The sequence below is a fragment of the Oreochromis aureus genome, linkage group 8, assembly GCF_013358895.1.
Source record: "Oreochromis aureus strain Israel breed Guangdong linkage group 8, ZZ_aureus, whole genome shotgun sequence".
NCBI lineage: Eukaryota > Metazoa > Chordata > Actinopteri > Cichliformes > Cichlidae > Oreochromis > Oreochromis aureus.
Genome location: NC_052949.1, coordinates 4706108 through 4727659, shown reverse-complemented (window position 1 = coordinate 4727659; position 21552 = coordinate 4706108). Strand labels below are relative to the sequence as shown.

Below are 21552 nucleotides of genomic sequence, written 5' to 3'. Positions count from 1 at the left end.
AGTCACAACCTGCAGTCCACTCATTTGTTATTTGGGACATGGATTTGGCTTGTGAATGCAAATTTCCCACCCTTACGTTTTTGTCCTTTAACACAATTTTTCACTTGTCTCGTCTCATGTGTCCTGATTCGTGTCTGTGTACGCAAACGTCATAGTTTCCACTTTTAAATGGTAAAAAAAAAGTCCACATCTGGTTGGGGGAGTTTGGCGAGGGAGGAAATCATAGAGACGTGGATTTGCATCTCACACGTAACAGATTTTTATACTTCATTTTTTTATACATTAATAACTCAATTAATTATATGCTACTTGCCATTTAATAAATGATTTGGTTAGAGTTGAGGATACATCAGGTCCATCCTGAAGATCCTGGAATACCATGAAGATAAACAAACAAGATCATTTATTTTATTATTTCATGTTTTGCTATGAGACTTGGCTGTGTCTATAAGCTGGAAATCCTGACAATAGATGAATTAAAGGCATCTCTTTTATTAAGTTATAAGTTATCCATCCATTTTACACATCCTGTCTCGCTGCCTGGACACCTATAAGGAGACTTGTGTACTTGAATGGTTGGTGAGTAGTTGCAAGAGGTTGCTTGTTGTCACTGTCCATAAACCTCAGACTTTGTTTCATGTTTTAAACTCCATTGTTGATCCTCATATGTCCACCTGCCTCACATCTTCTGTCACCCTTTGCAATGACTTTTTATGTTTCTTTGTTAATAAGATTTCCCTTCTGCAGTCTGTCATTCCACCTCCACCTTTAAATCCCTGTGTTTCTCTCCCGTGCCAATCTGCCTTTAATCAGTTTGAGCTAATTTCTCTTTCTCAGCTGCATGAAACAGTCTGTAAGGTCAAGTCAACCAACTGTTCCACTGACGCTATTCCCTCTCGTCTTCTGAAACAGGTCCTGGACTCAGTTGGACCTTTCCTTCTGGTCCTGATCAATGCCTGTCTTAGCTCTGGTTGTTTCCCAACACTTTTTAAGCATGCTGTTGTTCAACCTCTCCTCAAAAAGCCTAATCTGGATCCATCTATACTCTCTAATTATAGGCCCATCTCCAATCTGCCCTTTCTGTCCAAAGTATTGGAACGAGTTGTCTTCAGGCAGCTAAAGTCATTTTTAGACAACAACACTCTCTATGAGAAGTTTCAGTCTGGTTTTAGAGCTCGTCATAGCACTGAAACCGCCTTACTGAGAGTTTTTAATGATTTGCTTTTAACTGTAGACTCTGGTCGTGCTGCTGTCCTAGTAACCTTAGACCTGACAGCAGCCTTCGACACTGTCGATCACAACATACTGTTATCCCGCCTAGAACACTGTGTCGGTCTGAAAGGTACTGTTTTAAAGTTTTTCCAGTCCTACCTGGATAACAGGAGTTTTTCTGTTCACCTTGGTGAACTGTCATCCCCCAGAGCTCCTTTAACTTGTGGCGTACCTCAGGGGTCCATTCTAGGTCCCCTGCTGTTTATTTTGTATTTGCTCCCTCTGGGCGATGTGCTGCGCAAACATAATGTGTCCTTTCACTTTTTTGCTGATGACATTCAGATCTACCTCCCACTGAGGTTAGACTGTAAGGACTCTTTGCAGCCGTTATTCTCCTGTCTGTCGGACATTAAGACTTGGATGGCTCTTAACTTTCTACATCTAAATGAAAGTAAAACTGAAGTCATTGTGTTTGGGCTTCCTAAAGACCCTAATTCTTCTTTTGATTTTATGGGACCCCTAACTTCTGAATGTACTTCCTCTATTAAGAGCCTCGGTGTTACTTTTGACAGTGCTTTTAAATTTGATAAACAAATCAGCTCCGTAGTCAAGGGATCTTTTTATCACCTACGGATTTTAGCTAAAGTCAAGTCCTACCTGTGCAGGAACGATCTAGAAAGGGTGGTCCATGCTTTTATCACTTCACGGCTGGACTACTGTAACTCCCTTTATGCTGGTTTAGATCGTTCCTGTTTGCATCGCCTCCAACTGGTGCAGAACGCTGCTGCTCGCATGCTGACCGGTTCCAAAAAGAGAGACCACATTACTCCGGTCCTCTGCTCTCTCCACTGGCTCCCAGTTGCTTTTAGGATTGATTTTAAAATTTTACTGCTGGTTTTTAAGGTTCTTAACGGCACTGCACCTCCTTACCTGGCAGAGCTTCTTAGCATTTACTGCCCCAGGAGATCTTTGAGGTCAGCAGACTTGATGCTTTTAGATGTTCCCAGGTACAGATTAAAGACTAGGGAGAGAGGGCTTTTGCTGTGGCTGCACCCAGACTGTGGAACAGTCTCCCCCCCTCACATCAGATTCTCCACAAGCCTAGGAACTTTTAAATCTGCTCTTAAAACTCACCTATTTTCACTGGCTTTTAGCAAGGTTTAACCTATTGTTTTTAATTTATTGTTTTATTTGTGAGGCATTTTATGTACCTGTGTTTCATAGTATTTTATATTTGTATTTTATTGTACAGCACTTTGGTAAATAAACTTGACTTGACTTGACTTGACTGTATTGCTGCGTTTCCTGTGGTTTGCATGGGAGATAAAAACGCTTGCTAATTAGCCAATGAGCTCTGGTGAAATTTAAAAAATAGCAATGCAAACCAGAAATGGATAAAGTTGACGTAAAAGCTGTGCCTCACTGCTGAAACCACCGTGTTTCACAAGGTGTGACTTTTACAGTGACTGCAAATGTTTCTGGTTTCACAGTTTCACTGCTGCTTAGTGAGAAGTCTGCAAGTGTTTGCAGACAAGTTGCAGTGTGCTTGCTGCCAGAGCACCATGTAGGAGCCTTTCAGTGCAGCATCATGTACCTCTTTGTATTTCTTGTTTTGTAGGCGAGTGGATGTGTGTCGCTGGGTAAAATTGGTTTTCCCAGTGACAAGTGTTTACCAGGCAGTTACTGACCAGTTGCTACCCCGTGTGCCCGCCGCTTATCCAAATCACGGTCACTGTAGAGCTAGAGCCAGATGACAGACAGTGAGAGGTGGAGTACACCCTGGACAGGTACACGTCAAATACATGAAGATACATTTCGAAACTGCATACCTACAGCCAATTTAGAATCACAAACTAACCAAACATGCATGTTTCTGACTGGTGGTTTCAACACATGTTCTCTATAATTACAGAGATTTTTATCATATTCAAAGCAGTTCTCTTCAGCAGCATGTAAATGTGTTTGTGCTTGTTAGCTACGCTGGTATGGTGAATAGATGTCCACAGTTTTCACACTGAGTCCATCAAGTGCAAAAACAAAGGCTTGTCCAGTGTGTTCTCATCCTCAGGCAACAGTCCTTCTGCAGATAAGACCACTGCTAGAGAGAGTCAGTGCTGTGTTTAATTTACTATTTGCTTTTGGGCACTAAAAACTACTTTTATAAGTTCAGGAAAACATTGTGTTTTGGATAAAACATGTCTCCTCATAACACAACCATGTGTTATGCTTTTCCTTATTTTTTGTCATATTTATACTTTTACAACAATGGATGCAGAATTAACCCTGCGAGCTGAAAGCTCAGGCTGCTCCAAACACTCAATTTCAGCCAGTTTTTTCTACACTTGGCTCTGGAGTACCACACACCTGCTGTTCAAACCTTTAAGGGCCAGCCAATCAGATTAAATATGGCTTAAAGGGGAGGTGTTAAAAAAAGCTTATAGTAGATGAAATGAGGAGTAAAAAAATAACTATTTGTGCAAAGCTACTCAAGAATAAAAGAAGTAACTTGTGCTTCTTGATTACTGAGCTCCATCACATTTTAATTTGGGTGTTTTCTGAGTAAAGTTACAGTGAAGGAAAGTTTTTAGCCCTGGCCTCAGAGTTACAGCATCCCAGCGACCTGCCAGCGTCAGCTCAAAGTGGTGACTGTACGAGCCTGAATGAAAATTGAGAATTAGAACGTCCTTAACTGACGCCTGACAGGAGTCTTTAAGGTCGCAGGGAGCGTTTATCTCTCACATCAACAACCCATTGTGCATAACGAAAGGACAGCAAACAGCTCGAGTATCTCTGCTGACCTCCGCTGTGAAAATCAGCAATCAATACTGATTAATAATGCATTCACGCTAAAAATACACCTCAAATTATAGCACGCCGACTTTATCTGTCGTCTGTTTTGCTCATATTATCGCAGAGGATTTAATGAAACTTAAAATCAGCATTGTGTCATCATCCTGCATCCCGAACAGCTTTCAGCTTCATCCACAAACGCTTCCTCCACTGTTGACCTTCGCTGGCGTAGTCAGCTGATGGCCGGTCTTTTTTAGGCTTTTAGGCTACACTTCAATGGAGATTATGTTAATCCTGAAGGTGAAATGAACCTCGCAGTGTCAAATTACTGGCGGGCCTCGGCTGAATTGCAGCGCGGCTCGCTTTCTCTCTCAAATGGATTGTCTGGATGCTGTGGGAGGTTTAGACTTTAAATTACCAAGAAACACACAGGCTTTCATCTCATAAATTCAGCTATCTGTGTTTACTGTATGTCTCTGAAGGTCTGTGTTACCTTCAGAGTGCCGCAGTGTCCCAGCACACATCACAGGCTGCTGATCCACGTTGGATGAGGATAATTGCCGGGTTGGCTATTGTTGCACCCAGTAAATCATAGTTAATATTTATGAGACATGCTCTTATACAGTCTTTAAGCGCAACACTAAATAAATATAGATCTGTTTAATTATAAAACTTGTTTAATTCTTTATAACTTGCCTTAAATTGTGTGCTTTATTTTATCATAAAAATATAGTGCTTTTGAAGGTATAAATTTTCATTATGCTGAATTCAATTCAAACTCCATATTTTATTCATGGACTCAAGTAGCTTGCATGAGTTACAGTTCACAAAATCTTCTTTCTTTCTTAAATGGGGCCTTGGTGCTAGTCCTCTGTATGAAATAAGCTGTTCTAGCTCCACCCCTTTAAGACAAGTTTCTTCTGATTGGCTGAAACCCATAAACAGAAAGGTTTGAACAGTAGGTGGAGCCGTATGCCTGAGATGACCATATTAGGGATAGCCACTCTCTTTGACATCATACAGAGCCGAGAGTAGAAAACACCGTCTGAAACTAAGCTCGTGACCTCATTACTGACCTAATGTTGTTTCACCTTTACCTTTTTTAACACTTTATATCACCGTTTGTCTCATGAAGCACGTTGCAACTTTTCCTTTGAATGGTGCTGTATAAATAAAGCTTATTATTAATATTATTATTGTTTGAAACTATTCTCAGGTCAATGTCAGGCTCAGTTAGTACATCAGGATGAGAAATGCACTGAAGAGCTAGTGATCAGGAGTGGTATATTATTTCTAGCCTTTCTTTCTCTCCTCTAGATAAAGAATGCTTTGATTCATCTTGTTCATCCAGGTTACATTCAAACTTACATCTTGGAGCCACTCAACAAAGACTAGACATTGAGAAAAGGCAGCTATTGAAGCATAGAAAAATCTGCTCTGAATTTAATCTTGCAAACATGAAATTCATGGTAAATTCAATAAAACTTGACACTAGTGACTGACAGAGGTCACAGTGCGATGGTGCCAGGGGAAGTTGTCCGTAGACGTCTGTACAACCACGCTTCTTTTTTCCAACCAGAGAAGTCGCCACCTTCTAGAACTTCTTGCGCCATCTGAACCACCGAGTGAGCCACTGTATTAGCTCCAAAACACACAAACAGCACTGTGGAGAGGGCCAGTTTAATGACTTGAAGTAGTAGATGAGACCGTGCAGAGTCTGAGGCATCAGGTAACCTACCAATCAACTCTAGTATGCAGGTGGATACTGTTATAGAAAAGCAACTTTCCCAGAGTTGATGCAATGATGCAATAAAGATGTTTATTTGTGCTGTAAAGTTGGACATTTTAACACAGCGGTCTTACTCGCTGTTGGAGCCTTCCTCAAGTGGCCATTAATGGAACTGTGGTTCTTTTTGGCTTCATTTTTAAGCTCCAGAGGTTTCCCGTTGTCTTTTACATACAGTCTGTGCCAACAGCCACACAAACTAGAACAAGAGTAGCCCACATTACTAGCTGTTCCGCATATTTTTGAGTCTGCCTCCAGGTGACATTAGATGGCTCCAGTAAGCAGACATGGATTTTTACTGACGCCCTACCACGTCTGGTCTATTGTGCAGAAGTTTTAATGGTAGCACTGCTGTTGTTTGAGAGACCGAAGCATGAGCATTTATGTCAATTTTAGGATTTCTCACATCGCGCAGAAGCAAAATTTCCTCATTGATTCAAGAAACTGGGAAACTTCAGTGGGACCTGTGTTATTATTTGGGTGGGTATCCAACAGTGCAGGTCCTGCTGTCGTACTTTGAATGGCAAAAAAAGCACAAACAGCACAAAGTCTCATGATTCAAACTGTAAACCCCTTCGAGATGTAAGACCCACAGCAGCTAATGGTCCTGGGCACACAACACAAGGGAACACACATGTCAAATCACTACGTGCTGCAGAGTATTTTCACTGGAAAATGCTTTTCAAGCTTTCAATATGTGTGAATGCTAAAGGGTTAAAGTCTTTGGTCAAGCTGAAAACACAGTGACCTTGTTTGCACTAGAAATGCCTTCATTGCGGTGATAAAATATCCAATAAAGTGTTAAAAATGAGTGATTATGGCTGAAGTTAGCGGAGAAAGGGCCTCTGAGAAAAGTCACAATTACAAAACAAGTACAAATGCAACGCACGTACACATTTTTCTTTGTCATTTATGACAGAAAGCTGAATATACTTGTGGTTTGTGGTTTTTTGTAGCAGAAAATTAGCAATTTTAAACATGCAACATTGAGTTTTAGGAAGATAATAGCAAGTATTCTCACACTATCTGGGAAAAAAATGATCCTGCAGGGAAAATAACTAAACGGTTTCCCGATCTTAGTCTCTGATTGTTGCTGCAGCCTAGCTTCAGATTTTTGAGGCTTCACTGTTTAAATAAGGGCTCTGTACCCTTAAATTGCTGAAAAAAATCTTTGAAGATACATTAGGAATGCTGCCGAGGGCTCCATTCCTCTGAGTGGCACGAGTTTGACTGACAGCTCCCAAAGGGCCACAACATAAACAACCTCCTAACTCATAAGTTAAGGGCAAACAGTGTTTTATCAGCACTTAGAGTTTGACCTTAGAAGAAACTTTTTTAAGGATGAGCTGAAGAATAGTTTGGCAGAAACATGAACCACCTCTTCTATCTGATTTAGACACACTGTGCATAAATAGTCACTTCTAGAAGCCAGGCTTCAGTTTTTTTGTGGAAATATATGAAGACTAAACAGCGGCAGGCGAATTTTCCTCTTGTTCCTCGATGTTTCCATTGTTTTAACCCCTCCTTTTTTTATTTAATCCCGCCAGTCTCTCTTGCTACTGTCAAAAAGCCTTTTAAATTACAACAATAGTTTATATGCAAATGGGCCACAAAGTAAATTGTAGTTTCATTTTTTAGCATTTTATTAATTTTCCAAGACGAAAAAAAACCAAACAAGACAATCAATTGTCGAGAGTCCCGGAGAGTTAATAGGCTTAAGCGTCTCAGACAGCGGTGATTTATCTTTAGATTTTCTCTCTGTTTCTTTTTTTTTGGAATCATTTAAGTCCTGATACAAAAGCATCATTTTTCACAGCGGGTGCTCGCCGCGCCTCGTCATGTTTTGTTTTGAGCTTTGACACTTCATGGTGTGTTATCTGCACTTGTGTACACTTTTTTTCTCTTTTCTGCATCTTTTGCTAATTTGTATGCTCATGCTAATTTCTGTATAAACAATTACGCAAACAGGATTTGCCCAAGGGAAAGTAGAGTGTGGGGGTAGGGCAAAGCAGGGTGTAGGGATCGTATTAAATCATGTTTCGAATCAGTTGTGTCTGTGTTTGCTTTTTTCTGCAGGCAGGCAGGCGGGCAGGAGGTGACAGCTTATTGACTTACTGGTGGTGTTGTACCGGACGCCGTAAAACATCTCAGGACAGGGTCGCGCCACCAGCTGCCCCGCGCTGCTCCTGGGCCAGCAGGTGCCGATCCCATCGATGGAGGTTTCACAGTAGATTCCTGAGCCTGTAGCGCGGGGACAGAAAAGCGTCAGACACGGACATGCACGCATTCCTGTCATGTTTCATAACCGCATATAGATGTCATGAAATCCAGATAATGCTCCAAAGATCCTGGCAACAAATATGGTATCAGAATGAGCTGTTTGTGTACACAGGATTTAATGATTACTCCTGTGCTTTGCCGAGCTGAACGTCGTCTCCTGTGGCACTACGCCACGTCTATTTCCAGCATTGTTTTCCTCTTTGATGTTAGTCCTTTATAATCTGAGTTCCGATCAAACTTGTTTTCCCCTTGCGGGGTATCTAACAACAACTCAGCTTTGCAGTAAGTGTGCGGGGAATCGGTTTCACACGCGTCTCAACTCACCGCTCCACTGGCTTGTGGCGTTACTCAGGGTTTGGTTCCAGGTGGCGGCCAGGGACTGCACTGCAATCCAGAGAGAAACAGCTTCATCAATAACCTCTATCATTGTTTGCTCATTTTAGAAGAGGCAATGAAAATCTCATTAGATTCAGCTTAACAGCTACAAAGGGTGAGCACGAAAGGGCAACGGTAAACACTGATGACAGACCTTTCCTCCAGCAATAAGGGGACGGTAGCAGCAAATATGAATCTAGACATGCCCCGAGGGTCAGACTATTACTCCTGTAATAACTCAAGAGGAATTAGATAAGAAGGATCCGGAGATAAGGACGTTCTGCAGGGGGAAAGGTGACACTTAATTTTAATGCTTTCATTTGAGGTTTCCAAACCACTTTTCACACCCACGTGTGGCGAGAAAATGAATGAAACAAAGTAAAATATGAAAAGTGCATAAAAGCTGCCACTGGTCATTTGTTCAAATGCACAAAAGGATTTTGTTTTACATTTTTAAAAGCAGGGTAACTTTAACCGTTTAAAGGTTACAGGCTGACACACAGTGAGGGAAATAATAATTATTTGATCCCCTGCTGAATGAACAGCCTCTAATTTTTTGCTAGTTTCATTTTAATGACGAGAAAAAGAGAATCGGGCAAAAATCCAGAAAAAAACACACATATTATTTAAAAGTTATAAATAGATTTGCATGACATGACTTGGCAGGTTTGAGGTGTGAAGTCTGGTTAGGCCACTGTATGACTGTATGACTTCTTTAGCTGCTCCTTTGTTGCCTTGGTGATATTGTCATGCTGGATAACCCATCTTCAGACCTTTATGATTCTGGATGAGGGAAGGTTCTCATCCAGGGTTTTACGGTACACGGCCCCCTCGACGTGTCAAAGTCGTCCCGTACCCTTAGCAGAAAAACAGCCCCAAAGCATAATGTTTCCACCTCCATGCTTGACTGTGGGGAGCTCTTTGGGTCATACTCGGCATTTCTCAAACACGCGGGTGGACTAGAAAAGCTAAAACTCGATTCGGGTGTCATCTGATCACAGCTGCAAGATTTCTGTCCATTACGACGTCGTGTAATTTCACAGATTCTTTCACAAATAAAGGCAGATGGCATTGTTGGGGATTTTATGCACCTGAGGGACTGAAAACAGGTGAATTTAAAGGTTCAGAAATATGGCCCAGTACTTTTGTTTCGATCAGGGATGTCAAACGCAGGGCCCAGAGGCTCGAGTGGCACTTTGGAGACTTTGCAAGGTGAATTTTAAAAACAAAATGTACCAGTTTTCCAGATGTGGAGTTGTGATGTAAGTATTATTAGAGTGTAATAGAGTGTAGCTGCTTAGTAGTTGAGTGTATTCTTGCTTACTTACATAAAATCACACATTAACCTCTCAGGCTGTTTTCAGAATTTACTTCTCTTTCTTTGCATATGGAAAATAGAAAATTTGAACAGGTTAACATATGATTTACTGCTTGGGCCCATTTGATTTCACTTGTGTCTGTCAGCCGTGAACTGAAAATTAGATAATCCACTGGCAAAACCCCTGTTTCTGCAACCAAATAGAAGATGCTTGCAATTAAAAAGAATTTGCATGAACGTAATTATCCTATCCAAACAAAATTTTATAGCAGTTAACTAAATATGAATGTGACATGTGACATATGGATGTGACGCAAGTTTTGCATGCCACTGAGTTGAATCTCGAGGCGCGGGACTAAAAATGTCACACATGTCTCTATTGGCCAAGATTGGAGCGACAACTTGCCAAAATCCACAGTTCATAAATAGCAGAAGCAGAAGACAGAAAATAACTGTGTAGTCATGTTATGTTTAAAAAAACACTGTTTCTACAGAGAACAGAGTCGACTTCACGAGAAAAAAATTCACAAATTTGGATTTATAATTTATAAAAATCTTTAAAAATAAAATTCTTTTCATTACTATTTCTGTTTCTGTGGTTTGCATAAAAAACCCCATTAAAACAAACCCATATAATTCCAGTTAAGCATGCGATCTTTTATTGGTTTAATAATTTTATAGCCTAATAAACTGGATATTTTTGGGTTTTGGACTGTTGACATCAGATAATGAGTCATGAACATTTTTCACAATCTCATTAAAATTTATTTAAATAACGTCTTAACAGATTTACCAAAACAAATAAAGATAATTAAAAATAATAATTTAATATCCTTTGCAGATAATTTCTGATGAATTATGAAGCGAATGAAATCCGTTCAGCTGAGCAGGGTGACAGCATGATAACAGAGCGTTATCATTACTCTGTTAAGAGCTACCTGGAATGATTTTATGACCATATCCTGGGGCAAATAACAAGAACATCATTCCTGTGCATTTGTGCATGCTTGTGTGAGTCCTCTGGGTGTGCTGCAGAGGTCTGTGAGGAAACGAAATAGTAGGAAAATACGGTTTTCCAATATCCACAAGGGGGAAGTTGTGACTGAGGATGAGGGTTTGACATTTAGTGGTTATAGCCATGAAATGGAAAAGACTGAAAATCAATTCAATCTCAAGTGTACTAACAGTGGAGCAGCTAGAACAAACTGGCTGGACAGTACTGGGAAATGAGCGCCTTTTAAAAGCTTGTAACAGCTGCTGTAGCCGTGCTGCTGTAATAAAAATCCAGCTGATGTTTGTCCAGAACTTACACGAGACGTTCCCCGACAGCATGAGCAGAGCTTCACATGTCAGATCTGCTAACGAGGCTGAGGGCAGGAGGCTCATGATGGCACACACCTGCAAACAGAGGAGAGTCACAGAGGTCAGCTTTAAGCACTCAATCAAATATCAGAATGTCCTGCTCTTTCAGTCTGACATGCACACATTAATTAATAATTAATCATACAACTTTACTCATGACTGAGAAGATTTTATTGAGCATGCTTTGGCGAATTGTGATGTAACTTGGGAGACATGGCATGACCGCCTTGCCTCTAACAGCCTTCGGAGTGACTGATATGTTAAGAACCTTCCATAAAAATTCAAAGGATGCAACACTTAGACGGAGGGCTTTGACTCAATGCCCTCTGCATCAACAACGAGCAGCACGAGCTAACGGTGTCTCATCTCATCTGACAAACATCAACATCACAACACATCTGGCAGTCCTGTTCTGCCACATCCAAGTCGACTTTGTTACCATTAAGGCCAGATAATACTCTGTAATATCAGCTGGTGTAGTACTTTTTTATAAAGACGTGTGTGGATGTGGAGATCAGGCCCGAGTGAAACGGATTTCGTAGTTTCATGATATGAAGCTCTGCACCGTCCCACAAACTCAGGTCCGGAGGTCTGCCTCCCTGAGAAAGTGTAAACTAACCTAGTTTTACTAGCAACAGGAGTGAGAAGTTCTAAACCCAATTTTGAGTTTAAAACATGCTTTAAGATTTTAATCATCTCTGTCCAGCCAAGCCGTTAGCCAACCTTTTCCTGATGTAGACAGAAACATACTGTTGGTTGCTACCCCAACCGGTCGCAGCAGATGGCCCCGCCCCTCCCTGAGCCTGGTTCTGTCGGAGGTTTCTTCCTGTTAAAAGGGAGTTTTTTCTTCCCACTGTCGCCAAAGTGCTTGCTCATAGGGAGTCATATGATTTTGGGGTTTTTCTCTGTATGTATTATTGTAGGGTCTACCTTACAATATAAAGCGCCTTGAGGTGACTGTTGTTGTGATTTGGCGCTATATAAATAAAACTGAATTCAATTAAATTACTGGTAAAAAGGTTGGACCAACTATGTACTCGGACTGGAGTAAGACACAAACAGAGTCACTTAAAGCAAATCCAACAACATGTTAGCAGCATAATCAGTGAAAACATCCACACAAAGTTCACTCCATGTACAAAGACTATTTTTATCAGTCCTCCAATGACAACATGACGCTGTGAGTATGAGCTTTTGATATATTTGTTTTTGGGGTTTCTTGCTCATCCTAGATTTTCTTTTCTGATAAAAAAGATGATTTTAACATTTCTCATGATCAAGTTTTCCGTTGCTATAAAGTCCTGGAAGGACGTCAAGCAGGCAGCCAAGTAACAACAAACGGTCAGCCAATGATGATTCAGTGTTTAAAGGCTGGCTGGAATCACATAGTTCGCATAAGAAATGTGGAAATATATTGCTTTTATAATTTTCCCACACTTCCACTGTCTTTTTGGTCCAACAAAACAAAACAAAAGGGAAAACGTATATTTGTCGCCTTTTCCTCAGCAGGTAGCTGCGTGCTAATGTCAGTGAAAGGACAGCCTTCACGTCACGGAAGCACTCGCATCACTCTGAAAGCTTTTGTGGATGAAAAGTAAAACGACATTGCAGTGAAATGCAAATTGTGCCTGGGTGATAATAAGTGTCTGTCAGCTGCAAAGAGCTCTTCTTCACATCTGATCAAGGACAGACACTCAGCACAGCAGCTCCATGGCTCCAGTGCAGAGGAGGAGGATGCAAAGAATGAAAGACCCGTAGTACCAGCATCCGGCTAGCTTCACTCCAAAGGAAATTAATAAGCTTGCTGCTGGTTATGTAGTGGAGATGCTACCAATATGAACGATATGCAGCGAGGTGATGTCAGTTCGGTCAGGATAACCAAAGTGTGCAAACTTTTGTGCCAAAGTTCCACAAAAGCACAAAAAAGTTCCTGTTCTCAGCAGGTGACTCTGTAATATAAAGTATTACTAACAGTTAAAAGAAGTAAGCTTGAACAGAGCTGGGAAAAAGTTTTTACCTCAAACAAATTTAAAATTTTAGACTAAATACAAATGCAGTTTTTACATGATGAGTCAGTTTTTAAAGGGAAAAAAGCTAAACAAACATAACTGGTCCTGTGTAAAGAAACAAAAAGGTAATTCTTGATTCGTCCCTCACTGTATGATTAACTGCATTTTTTTGGAGGTTGAGTTTAATTTCACACACACACGCAGGCCTGATTACTGCCAGACCTGTGGAATCAAGAAACCACTTAAACAGAAGCTGCCCGACTAAAGTGCGGCACATCATACGACGATCTAAAGAAACAGCTGAGAAACAAAATCACTGATATCTGTCAGTGTGGAGAGGGTTGCAAAGCCATTTCTGAGGTACTCCAGTGAACCACAGTGAGAGTCCTTACACAGTTTTAGGAAAATACTCTGTGGACCGACGAAACAAAAGCTGAAGTTTTGGAAAGGTTTCAATCCTGTTGCATTTGGCATAAAAATGAACAAGAAGATCATACCAACGGTCAAACATGGTGGTGGAAGTGTGATGGCCTGGAGCTGTTTGCTGCTTCAGGACTTCGATATGTAACAGGACAATGATCCACTCTTTGAGCACTCTGAATGACTCGAAATAGTGAAGGTTTTAGAGTAGCCTGGTCAAAAGTCTTAAAAATCAGAACAAGATGCTCTGGTATGGCTCATGCTGGAAAACCCTCCAATGTGGCTTAATTAAAACAATTCTGCAAAGAAGAGGGAGCCAAAATTCCTCCACAGCGCTGTGAAAGTCTCTTTGCCAGTTATCGCACATGCTTGATTGGAGTTCTTGCCAAAACTGAGACAAGCAGTTATTAGGTTTAGGAAGCAGCTGTTTTTTCACACAGGTTTGGTAGGTTTGTATTAAATTGGGTTATTTTTGTCTAATATTAAGATTTGTGTGATGATCTGAAATATGTAAGGTGATAAATATGCAAAAATCTAAGAAATCAGGAAGGAGAAAAATACTTTTTTACAACATTGTATGTAACAAGTTCCTCGAGATCTGCCATTAGATCCAATCAGAAAAAACATACTGAACTTTAGGGATCAAACATGCTCCTGTATCATTAGCTCGTGTGAGTACACCCTAAACGTGGGATCCTTTACCAATATTTTATTGTGTCTCACAAATGCCTGAACACGAGAGCCAGCAGCTTGGAGGGAAACAGCTGTATTCATTGCATTAGGAATGAGAGGAGGTGGGCTTTTTAAAACAAAATCATATTAGTGTGGAAGACCTTTATGGTCTCTGTGTGTTGTTTTAAAAATCAGTAACTGTCTTCTGTCCCTTGAGTGGAAGATGCATAAATTAAGAGCTGCAAATGCCCCCAAAATTTGGAGCATTTCATCATCTGCACTCACAGCCCACTAATCTCATGTTTACTGATACGAAGAAATGACTTCTTAAAGACTTTTGATGCTAAATTTAAAGTCTTTCTGTTACTGGATCACGCTACTATCAGCCTTTTTTCAGCTATGCAGGAGGTGAAAACACTGAATAATGCAGATTTTTCTTTAAATCTACAGACTCTGGGTCTCAAGAGACGACAGTTGATAACAGCATTAGATAACATCTGCTCTATTCTGGGACGGAGAACAGGAGAACCTGTATTTATGGCTTTGTTAAATGCCAGCACAGTGGAATTCAGTGTTTGGATTAATATTTCATCCAAAGAAAACTGACATCCCTTCGTCCTGGACCACTGACTCGGCTGGAAAGCATCCAAATAATGAAGGCTGGCGACACAACAAGAAAAAAAATAGTTCTGCACCGGTGACATCCAACCGCTGATTCACAGCATCTGTCAGCACCCTTTTACACGAGGCGGAAGAGACACAAACTGTAAAATATCATTAGTTTTGATTTTGTTCAGCCTCTCAGAGTGACCCCAAACTCTGTTACATCTCTGCACAGCTGTCCTTGGCATACAGGCATCAGCCTGTATGCCTGCGGATCCAAGAGGGTGGCTACAATTACCTGTGAAGCCAATGTTTCATTTCCTTTGTAAATAAAACATCCCCATTAATAATACAGCACGTGAAACGTTAAACATTTCACCCGTCTTCAGAGAGAAAAATGGAGGAAAGAGTGCTTTAAATTCATCAAAAATCCTCACTTTTTTTCCTGTATAAAAAGCACATTCATACCTGCTGGTCACAGCAGCGTCAAGCACTCGCACTGTATGAAATCACATCATATAAAATACTAGAGTGGCCCAGATTTCACAGAAGGTTTTTCTGGGTCGCTTGCTGCGTCTGTTTCACGCTCAGTGAGTCCTGGGCAGGTATCAGGGCGCAGAGACTGACCGTCCACCTCCTTCCATTTAATTAAAAACTAACACACGATGTAAACAGCAGGATTTTTCAAATCAAAGTGAAAGAAATACTCAGTCTGTAAACTTTATTTTCTGTAGCATCACAGTTCCATGATTAATTTCTTTAACTGGAGAAGAAACTCTTAATAACTGGCTACAAATACAGGGCAGCAAAAAGTCAACTTTTGCCATAAATACATATGAACTGTTTTAGCTTCTGTTAATTTCTCTAGAAAATTATATTTGGTTCTGAAAAAGTTTAGAAACACTCTTAAATGGCCTTTACTGTAAGCACTCGCCTGTGTATAAATGTCACACTGCTTCTGGCCCACACCTCGTATGTCATGTGTGCACATTTTCCACGTTTTATGTGCGATTAAATGGCATCAAATCATTGAGGTTCAGGTAAAGGACAGGCTTGGGTCATTAGTCACAAACACTTGGTGTGAAATGTTCATCCAAAGTTCAGGGAAAGGACGCAGGTTCAGGATGAAGGAATGAGTATCCCAAACAAAAAAAAGAGTGGCTTGGTGGATTTTTGCACACTGTAAACAAGAAGCAAAAAAAAATAAGAAACAATCAGAGTGGGGAGAAAAGAAGCAGGACTGCCGACTAATACACAGGAATAACTTGACAAAGGTGAAACTAGCAAGTTTGGAGAAAACTATATTATAAAGGTGGGGAAAAAAGACAAAGACAGGAAGACCAACACATAAAAATCTTTCCAAAATAAAACAGGAAGTGACAATAAGTATGGCACAAGAAACATCAAAGACAAACAAGAAACTAAAAGAGGAAAAGGTGAACATTAAACATTAGTCCTTAGACATTAATGAGAAAAACATGCAAACTAATACCAGCTTTGACACACAGAGGGCGCTACAGAAGACGGTTCAGCCACTGACTGATTTAAAGCCTTGATTTGTCATCTGGGATCAACATCACTTTGTTTTTTGCATTCAGAAGTGGCCATATTTCCACTGTGGGTTGGACGCTGTTTATGCATCCATAAACTGTACAACTGCAACAGACGAGTAAAACCAAAACTGGAGCACAGACTTGTTGTTTACCTCACAGCAGGCTTTACAGTATTATTAGAACAATAATAAGATTTATAATTTTAAAAAGTCTCCAGAACCACAAACTTGCTCACGAGGTTAATTTTAGTGACTGAATTAGCAGACATGATGCCACAAAGGCCAAAGGCGGCCACCAGTCAAGCGGGAAAAATGTGTATTCCCTGATCAGCTGATGAGTTTGGGGGTAATTGCTGGGAAATTGATTATTCAGCACTCATCTGCACAGGCTTGGAGACGGTCAGCGACCCTCTGGTAACCGCTGGTCTGCAGGAGAAAATGCAACTGCTGCTGGCAAGTGGAGACTGTTTCCCTTACAATAAAGTTGGACCTTTGAACTTGAACATTATCTGTTTGTGTTTTTTGTTGCTTTTGTCTTTTTTTGGTTTTGTTTTCTTTTTGCAACTTGGCTACTGGTGTAAAGCGCGTTTTTGCAGGCAAGTTGGCATCTTCTATGCAAACTACAGGGAACCACTACAATCCTCTCGTAATCATAAACAAGAAGCCCCCGGTTTGCAACCAAGAATATACCTTTTTCCCCCATCAGTGGTCGCTATATCACATCTAACATGGCAGACAACTCTTGAGCAATGTCTGTATGATGCCACATGGAAAACTTCCATAGGGACTGACTCACTTTTGGACCATGCCTCAAGTGGTCACTAGAGGAACTGCAGTTTTAAAAAAAAAATGTTATTTTAGTTTTGCCAATAAAAATCATCTTTACAAGTAAAAAACTTAATACAGTATCAGGATGATACTATATCATGACAAAGATGACAAAGCCTCCTTGTTTTAAGTACTTTTACCATTAAATGGGTGGCTACCCTGCCTGTAGCCCAGCTGCCACAGAACAAGAGGCAGGGTTCACTGTGGACAGGTGCATGTCTCACCTTAGAAATCATATTAACAAAATCCCAAAAGCAGTATTTCAGTACCATATGCATGAAAGGGTATACTGCCAGCGATGTACTGATGTTTCAGAAGCATTTATTTTACTCTATCAGACACTGAACTGAAAAAAACCCCAAAAGAAAAAAAATAAAACAAACAAATCTCCACTTCTTGTTTGAATCACATGATCCACATCACATGAGGACGCTGCATAAAAACAGTGGAGGAAGAGGCTTCCCAAGTGGGCACGCTCGGGATGGATGCCTGAGGACGGGCACAAAGCTGCTGATCCCAGACTTTCCTGGGTCCCATGTGCCATTTAATGCCTCTTTTCATGCATATACTGAGCATAATAAAGTCTTTTTTTTTTACAGCTTACAGTCCTCTTACCCTTTTTTTAAAATTTGAGATTGTATCTACATACAAACAATCTCGTGCTATGGCATAGAGTCTATTCAGAATGATTCACAGTTGCTCTTGCCAACAAAGTGACGGATCAATGCCTCCAGTATTTACTCTAATTCAGTTTTTAATCCTCTTCCTTTTAATTTAGAGAATCATTTTGGCTGCACTACAGCTGAATACCGTCTCCACTTTTAAAGGGTCCTCCGGCATGGATCTGCTGCAGGACAACAGAGTCGTAAACCGGCTTTCGACAGAGATTTATTAACCAGCATGAGGAAAAATGCTGAAGCGGGAACAAACAGCAGCAGGTTTAAGGTGTGGTTCACCTGCGAAATGTCTGCTCGAATGTTCCTGCTGCTCGCTCAAACGTGACTGAACGAGGCAGCTCTGGCATGAATGATAAAAATCTACTCAAAATAAAAGCAGGTGGAGACAGGTGGAGGTGTATATGAACGATGGCGCAGCATAATGTGGAATCTATTGTGTTTATTATGAAGAACAGGCAGTAATAAGGGTGTCGCCACATACCGGTACCCACAATAACCGTAACGTTCTAATCTCTGGATCGTGTTTCACGTGATGCAGTGTTTCACAAACTTCTGTCTCTCTCCATTTTTCGATACTTGTAAGAATCCACAAATGAGACAAAACAAAGTAAACAAAGCAGTTAAATAGTTATTATCATTCTAGTTATAAAGATACCATAATTATGTCATCACTTTGAATCATTTAGTAAAAGTCTGTCATTGTGAAGCTCAAAATTACACCTGTCACAACTTACACCTGCTGAAGGGCGGCTCAGTAGAGCCTTAACAGCAAGAGGATACCTGGTTTGAAGCTCCTGATTGGCTGCTGATTTTCTGTGGAAAGCTTGTAGGTTCTACCCAACAAACAACCTCCTCTGGAGAAAAATTAAGCGGAATTGGTGCCAAATGTGCAGTTCCTCTAATGGCCTCTAATCCCCACAGACTCCCATATGAAAATGTCTAACATTAACTGATTTAAAAGCATGTTTGCAACCTGACCACCCTTTGGTGTCTGCCAGTCATCACCTCCACTAACTTGACTCTTTAAACTGGACCTCTCCACCATGTTTGTGCTGTTAATTCATTGATCTGCCAACAATAAAGCCTGCTTTATTTTACCAGATGAGATGTTTGTGCATCAATGTTGAGCAAACTTCTAGTATTGTATTAGTGTGTTACTTTGCCCTAATGAGCCAGTATCTGTTTCTGTGCCATCATAGTTTATGGATGTTTATGAATGCAGCCTGCTAAGCAAGCTAGTGAGAATTAGCTGATGAATCAGCACTCCATACTTTTATTCAAATATGGTAACTCGTGCTTCCAAAAACCTGAATACACAGCTTCAGCCAAAATGCTAATGTGGAAGCTTTAATATGCATCCCATCTTTTATATACAGTCTTTGGTTCTCCCTACACTCCCCACAGTCCAAACACATGAGCGTTGGGTAGATTTGTGACATCGCTCTGTGATGGCATCCTGTTCGAGGTGTACTTGCCAACAGCTTCCTACTCAAACTCAGATGGGTATCTAAAAGTGATGACATATATTAAAATAGATTTTAAGAGAAGTTACAGCCACCCAGCTTTGCATCTAAATTTGATCGGCTCCATCTATAATTCAGTGCAAACAATGAAGACATTAATCTGAATTAGGTGAGTGTGCAAAGGCAGCACTACGCAAATACTTCACTCCTTAACTGTATCAAATTTTGCATGCATGACTTTTACTTTCCACACCGTTAAATGGCCCCATTTCCAGCACAGAAATCCACGCACCTTAAAGCTGCACACAGTCCTGTGTTTGTTCTTTTATGACCTCAGCAGACATTCAGTACGCGAGCTGCTGTGAGTGTGGGGTCTTAAATCACAACAATGGGGACGCGAATAGAAAGCAGGGGGATTTTAAAAAAGGGCTCACGGGATTCTTAACTATTCTTAGTGCAGCAGCACTTTGCACAATGGGCAGGAGGTGGATGAAATAATTCACCTCAGGCATCTACAACATCAGCAAGTGAGTGCAACAAATCACATGTCCCTATTCTTGCCTCAGCTGGCTCTCCATTTTGCTATGAAGGGGTCACAGCATGAGTGATATCAGATCTCAGCGTTATGGGGCTGGAGAAATTTCAACATCACCGCGCTCGCTTTTCTTCTTCGACATTAAAGGAGTGCACTTGCTGCATTAAAGCACCCAGTTTCATCTCAGAAATGTGTCCCAGATCCGCTTTTTGCCCCTTTTCTACACCAGTGCTTGAGCTCCAGTTTCAGAGGGTGTGGAATCGTGCCATTGGGATCGTTTTTCTCATGCCACCTTAACCCAAAGTCCTGGTTCAAGTTTCAGTGTTTACAGGTAAAAACGCACCGGCACGCTTCAGCAAAGCTTCAGCGCTTAGTTAAAGTCATAGGACGCAAAGTGCTATTACTATATATTTAAACATAAAAAAGAGAAAGATTATAGTCCTGGTTAAAACATTTTAGTTCAGACAAACAGGATTCTTGTCCCTTTAATGAAAATTAATTTTAAATAGCAATCTGAGACAGAGACAATATCCAAACCCGACATCTGGATGGGGTGATAGTGTTAAACCCTTCATATCAAGACGGTGCTCAGCTGCAATCAGCGATAACAGCACAGATTTCCCCGAGCTGTTATTAGGACGTTTTAATTAAATGTCCAAAGGCGAGAAGACGAAGCGGAGGCGCAAAAAGACGCAGAACTTACCTCCAGCAGATAAAAGCATTTGCGACGCATTTCCAGGCCTTTTATTTTTCACATAATTTCCATGTGTGGAACTAAATGTCTTCTTGTTACTTCACTGAAGTATTTTATCCCTGTGACTGAGAGTGGAAAAAGACCCAGCAGCGCAGTTTTCTGATGGTGCTGACTGAACTGTACCCAGAAAAAAAAAACATACAACCGCGTGGCCGGGTGTAGATGGTTAGACACTGTCAGGATCATTTAATGAGGAGCTGCGGAGCTGGGGTGTAGCAGCCTTTCACCTCTCTGGTAGGGTCGGTTTCCCGTGAAATCAACTCGCTGCCTCCGTGAACAGGACCGGAATCCAGACTGGAGACGCGCGCACCTTCCGACAAACAATATCGCACCTTTAAAGCTGCCCACGAACTAAAACTCCTTTTCCACGCATGGTTTGCTCGGCAGGTTTCCCCGAGCTACAGCCTAACGTCCGCCCGGCTTCCCATCCAGCTTCTGACTCCTGCGCGGAGCCGCCGCGGTGGTGCACAGCGTCCCCACAACGCGCCGCCCACGTTGTGCCACTTTGTCGAGTGTATCCAGCGCGACTGAGGAATAACTCGATTCCTCTGCGTGGAGTTAATTATGCAATGACTGCCCGCTGTTCCAGACCCTAATCTTTAATCCCCCGCGCAATCTAGACGTCACTGCTGCGAGAAAGTTAAAAGCAGACGAGCCCGGGGTGAGCTGCTTGTGAAAGGCTCCGCGCGCATCGCTGTGCTCTTATCAAGCATCCAGGAGATGGGAACCCTTTTAACATGTGCCCCCATTTCCAGACGAATTAGTGCCAGAGCGCAGAGTCAACAGATTTCGCTGTGAGCCAAGATCGACAGATGGTTCCCAGTGTGTCAATAAAGTTAAGCATCCCCGGGGATCTTTTTAAATAAAACCCAGAGCAAATGAGCGTCAAAATCACTCTAAATAAAACCTCAGTGGG

At 41.2% G+C, this 21552-nt stretch overlaps 1 protein-coding gene across 1 annotated transcript in view; it reads right to left on the bottom strand.

Moving 5' to 3' along the window:
• LOC116321249 (corticotropin-releasing factor receptor 1) overlaps positions 1–21056 on the bottom strand; it is a 97301-nt gene extending 76245 nt beyond the window's left edge. The window contains exons 1-4 of the mRNA XM_039615979.1: positions 20586–21056; positions 11072–11159; positions 8393–8452; positions 7904–8029 (exon numbers count right to left, since the gene is read on the bottom strand). Coding sequence (XP_039471913.1) covers positions 7904–8029; positions 8393–8452; positions 11072–11159; positions 20586–20615 — 304 coding nt within the window. The 5' untranslated portion in view covers positions 20616–21056. The remainder of the gene's footprint in view (positions 1–7903; positions 8030–8392; positions 8453–11071; positions 11160–20585) is intronic.
• Between the last annotated feature and the right edge of the window lie 496 nt (positions 21057–21552).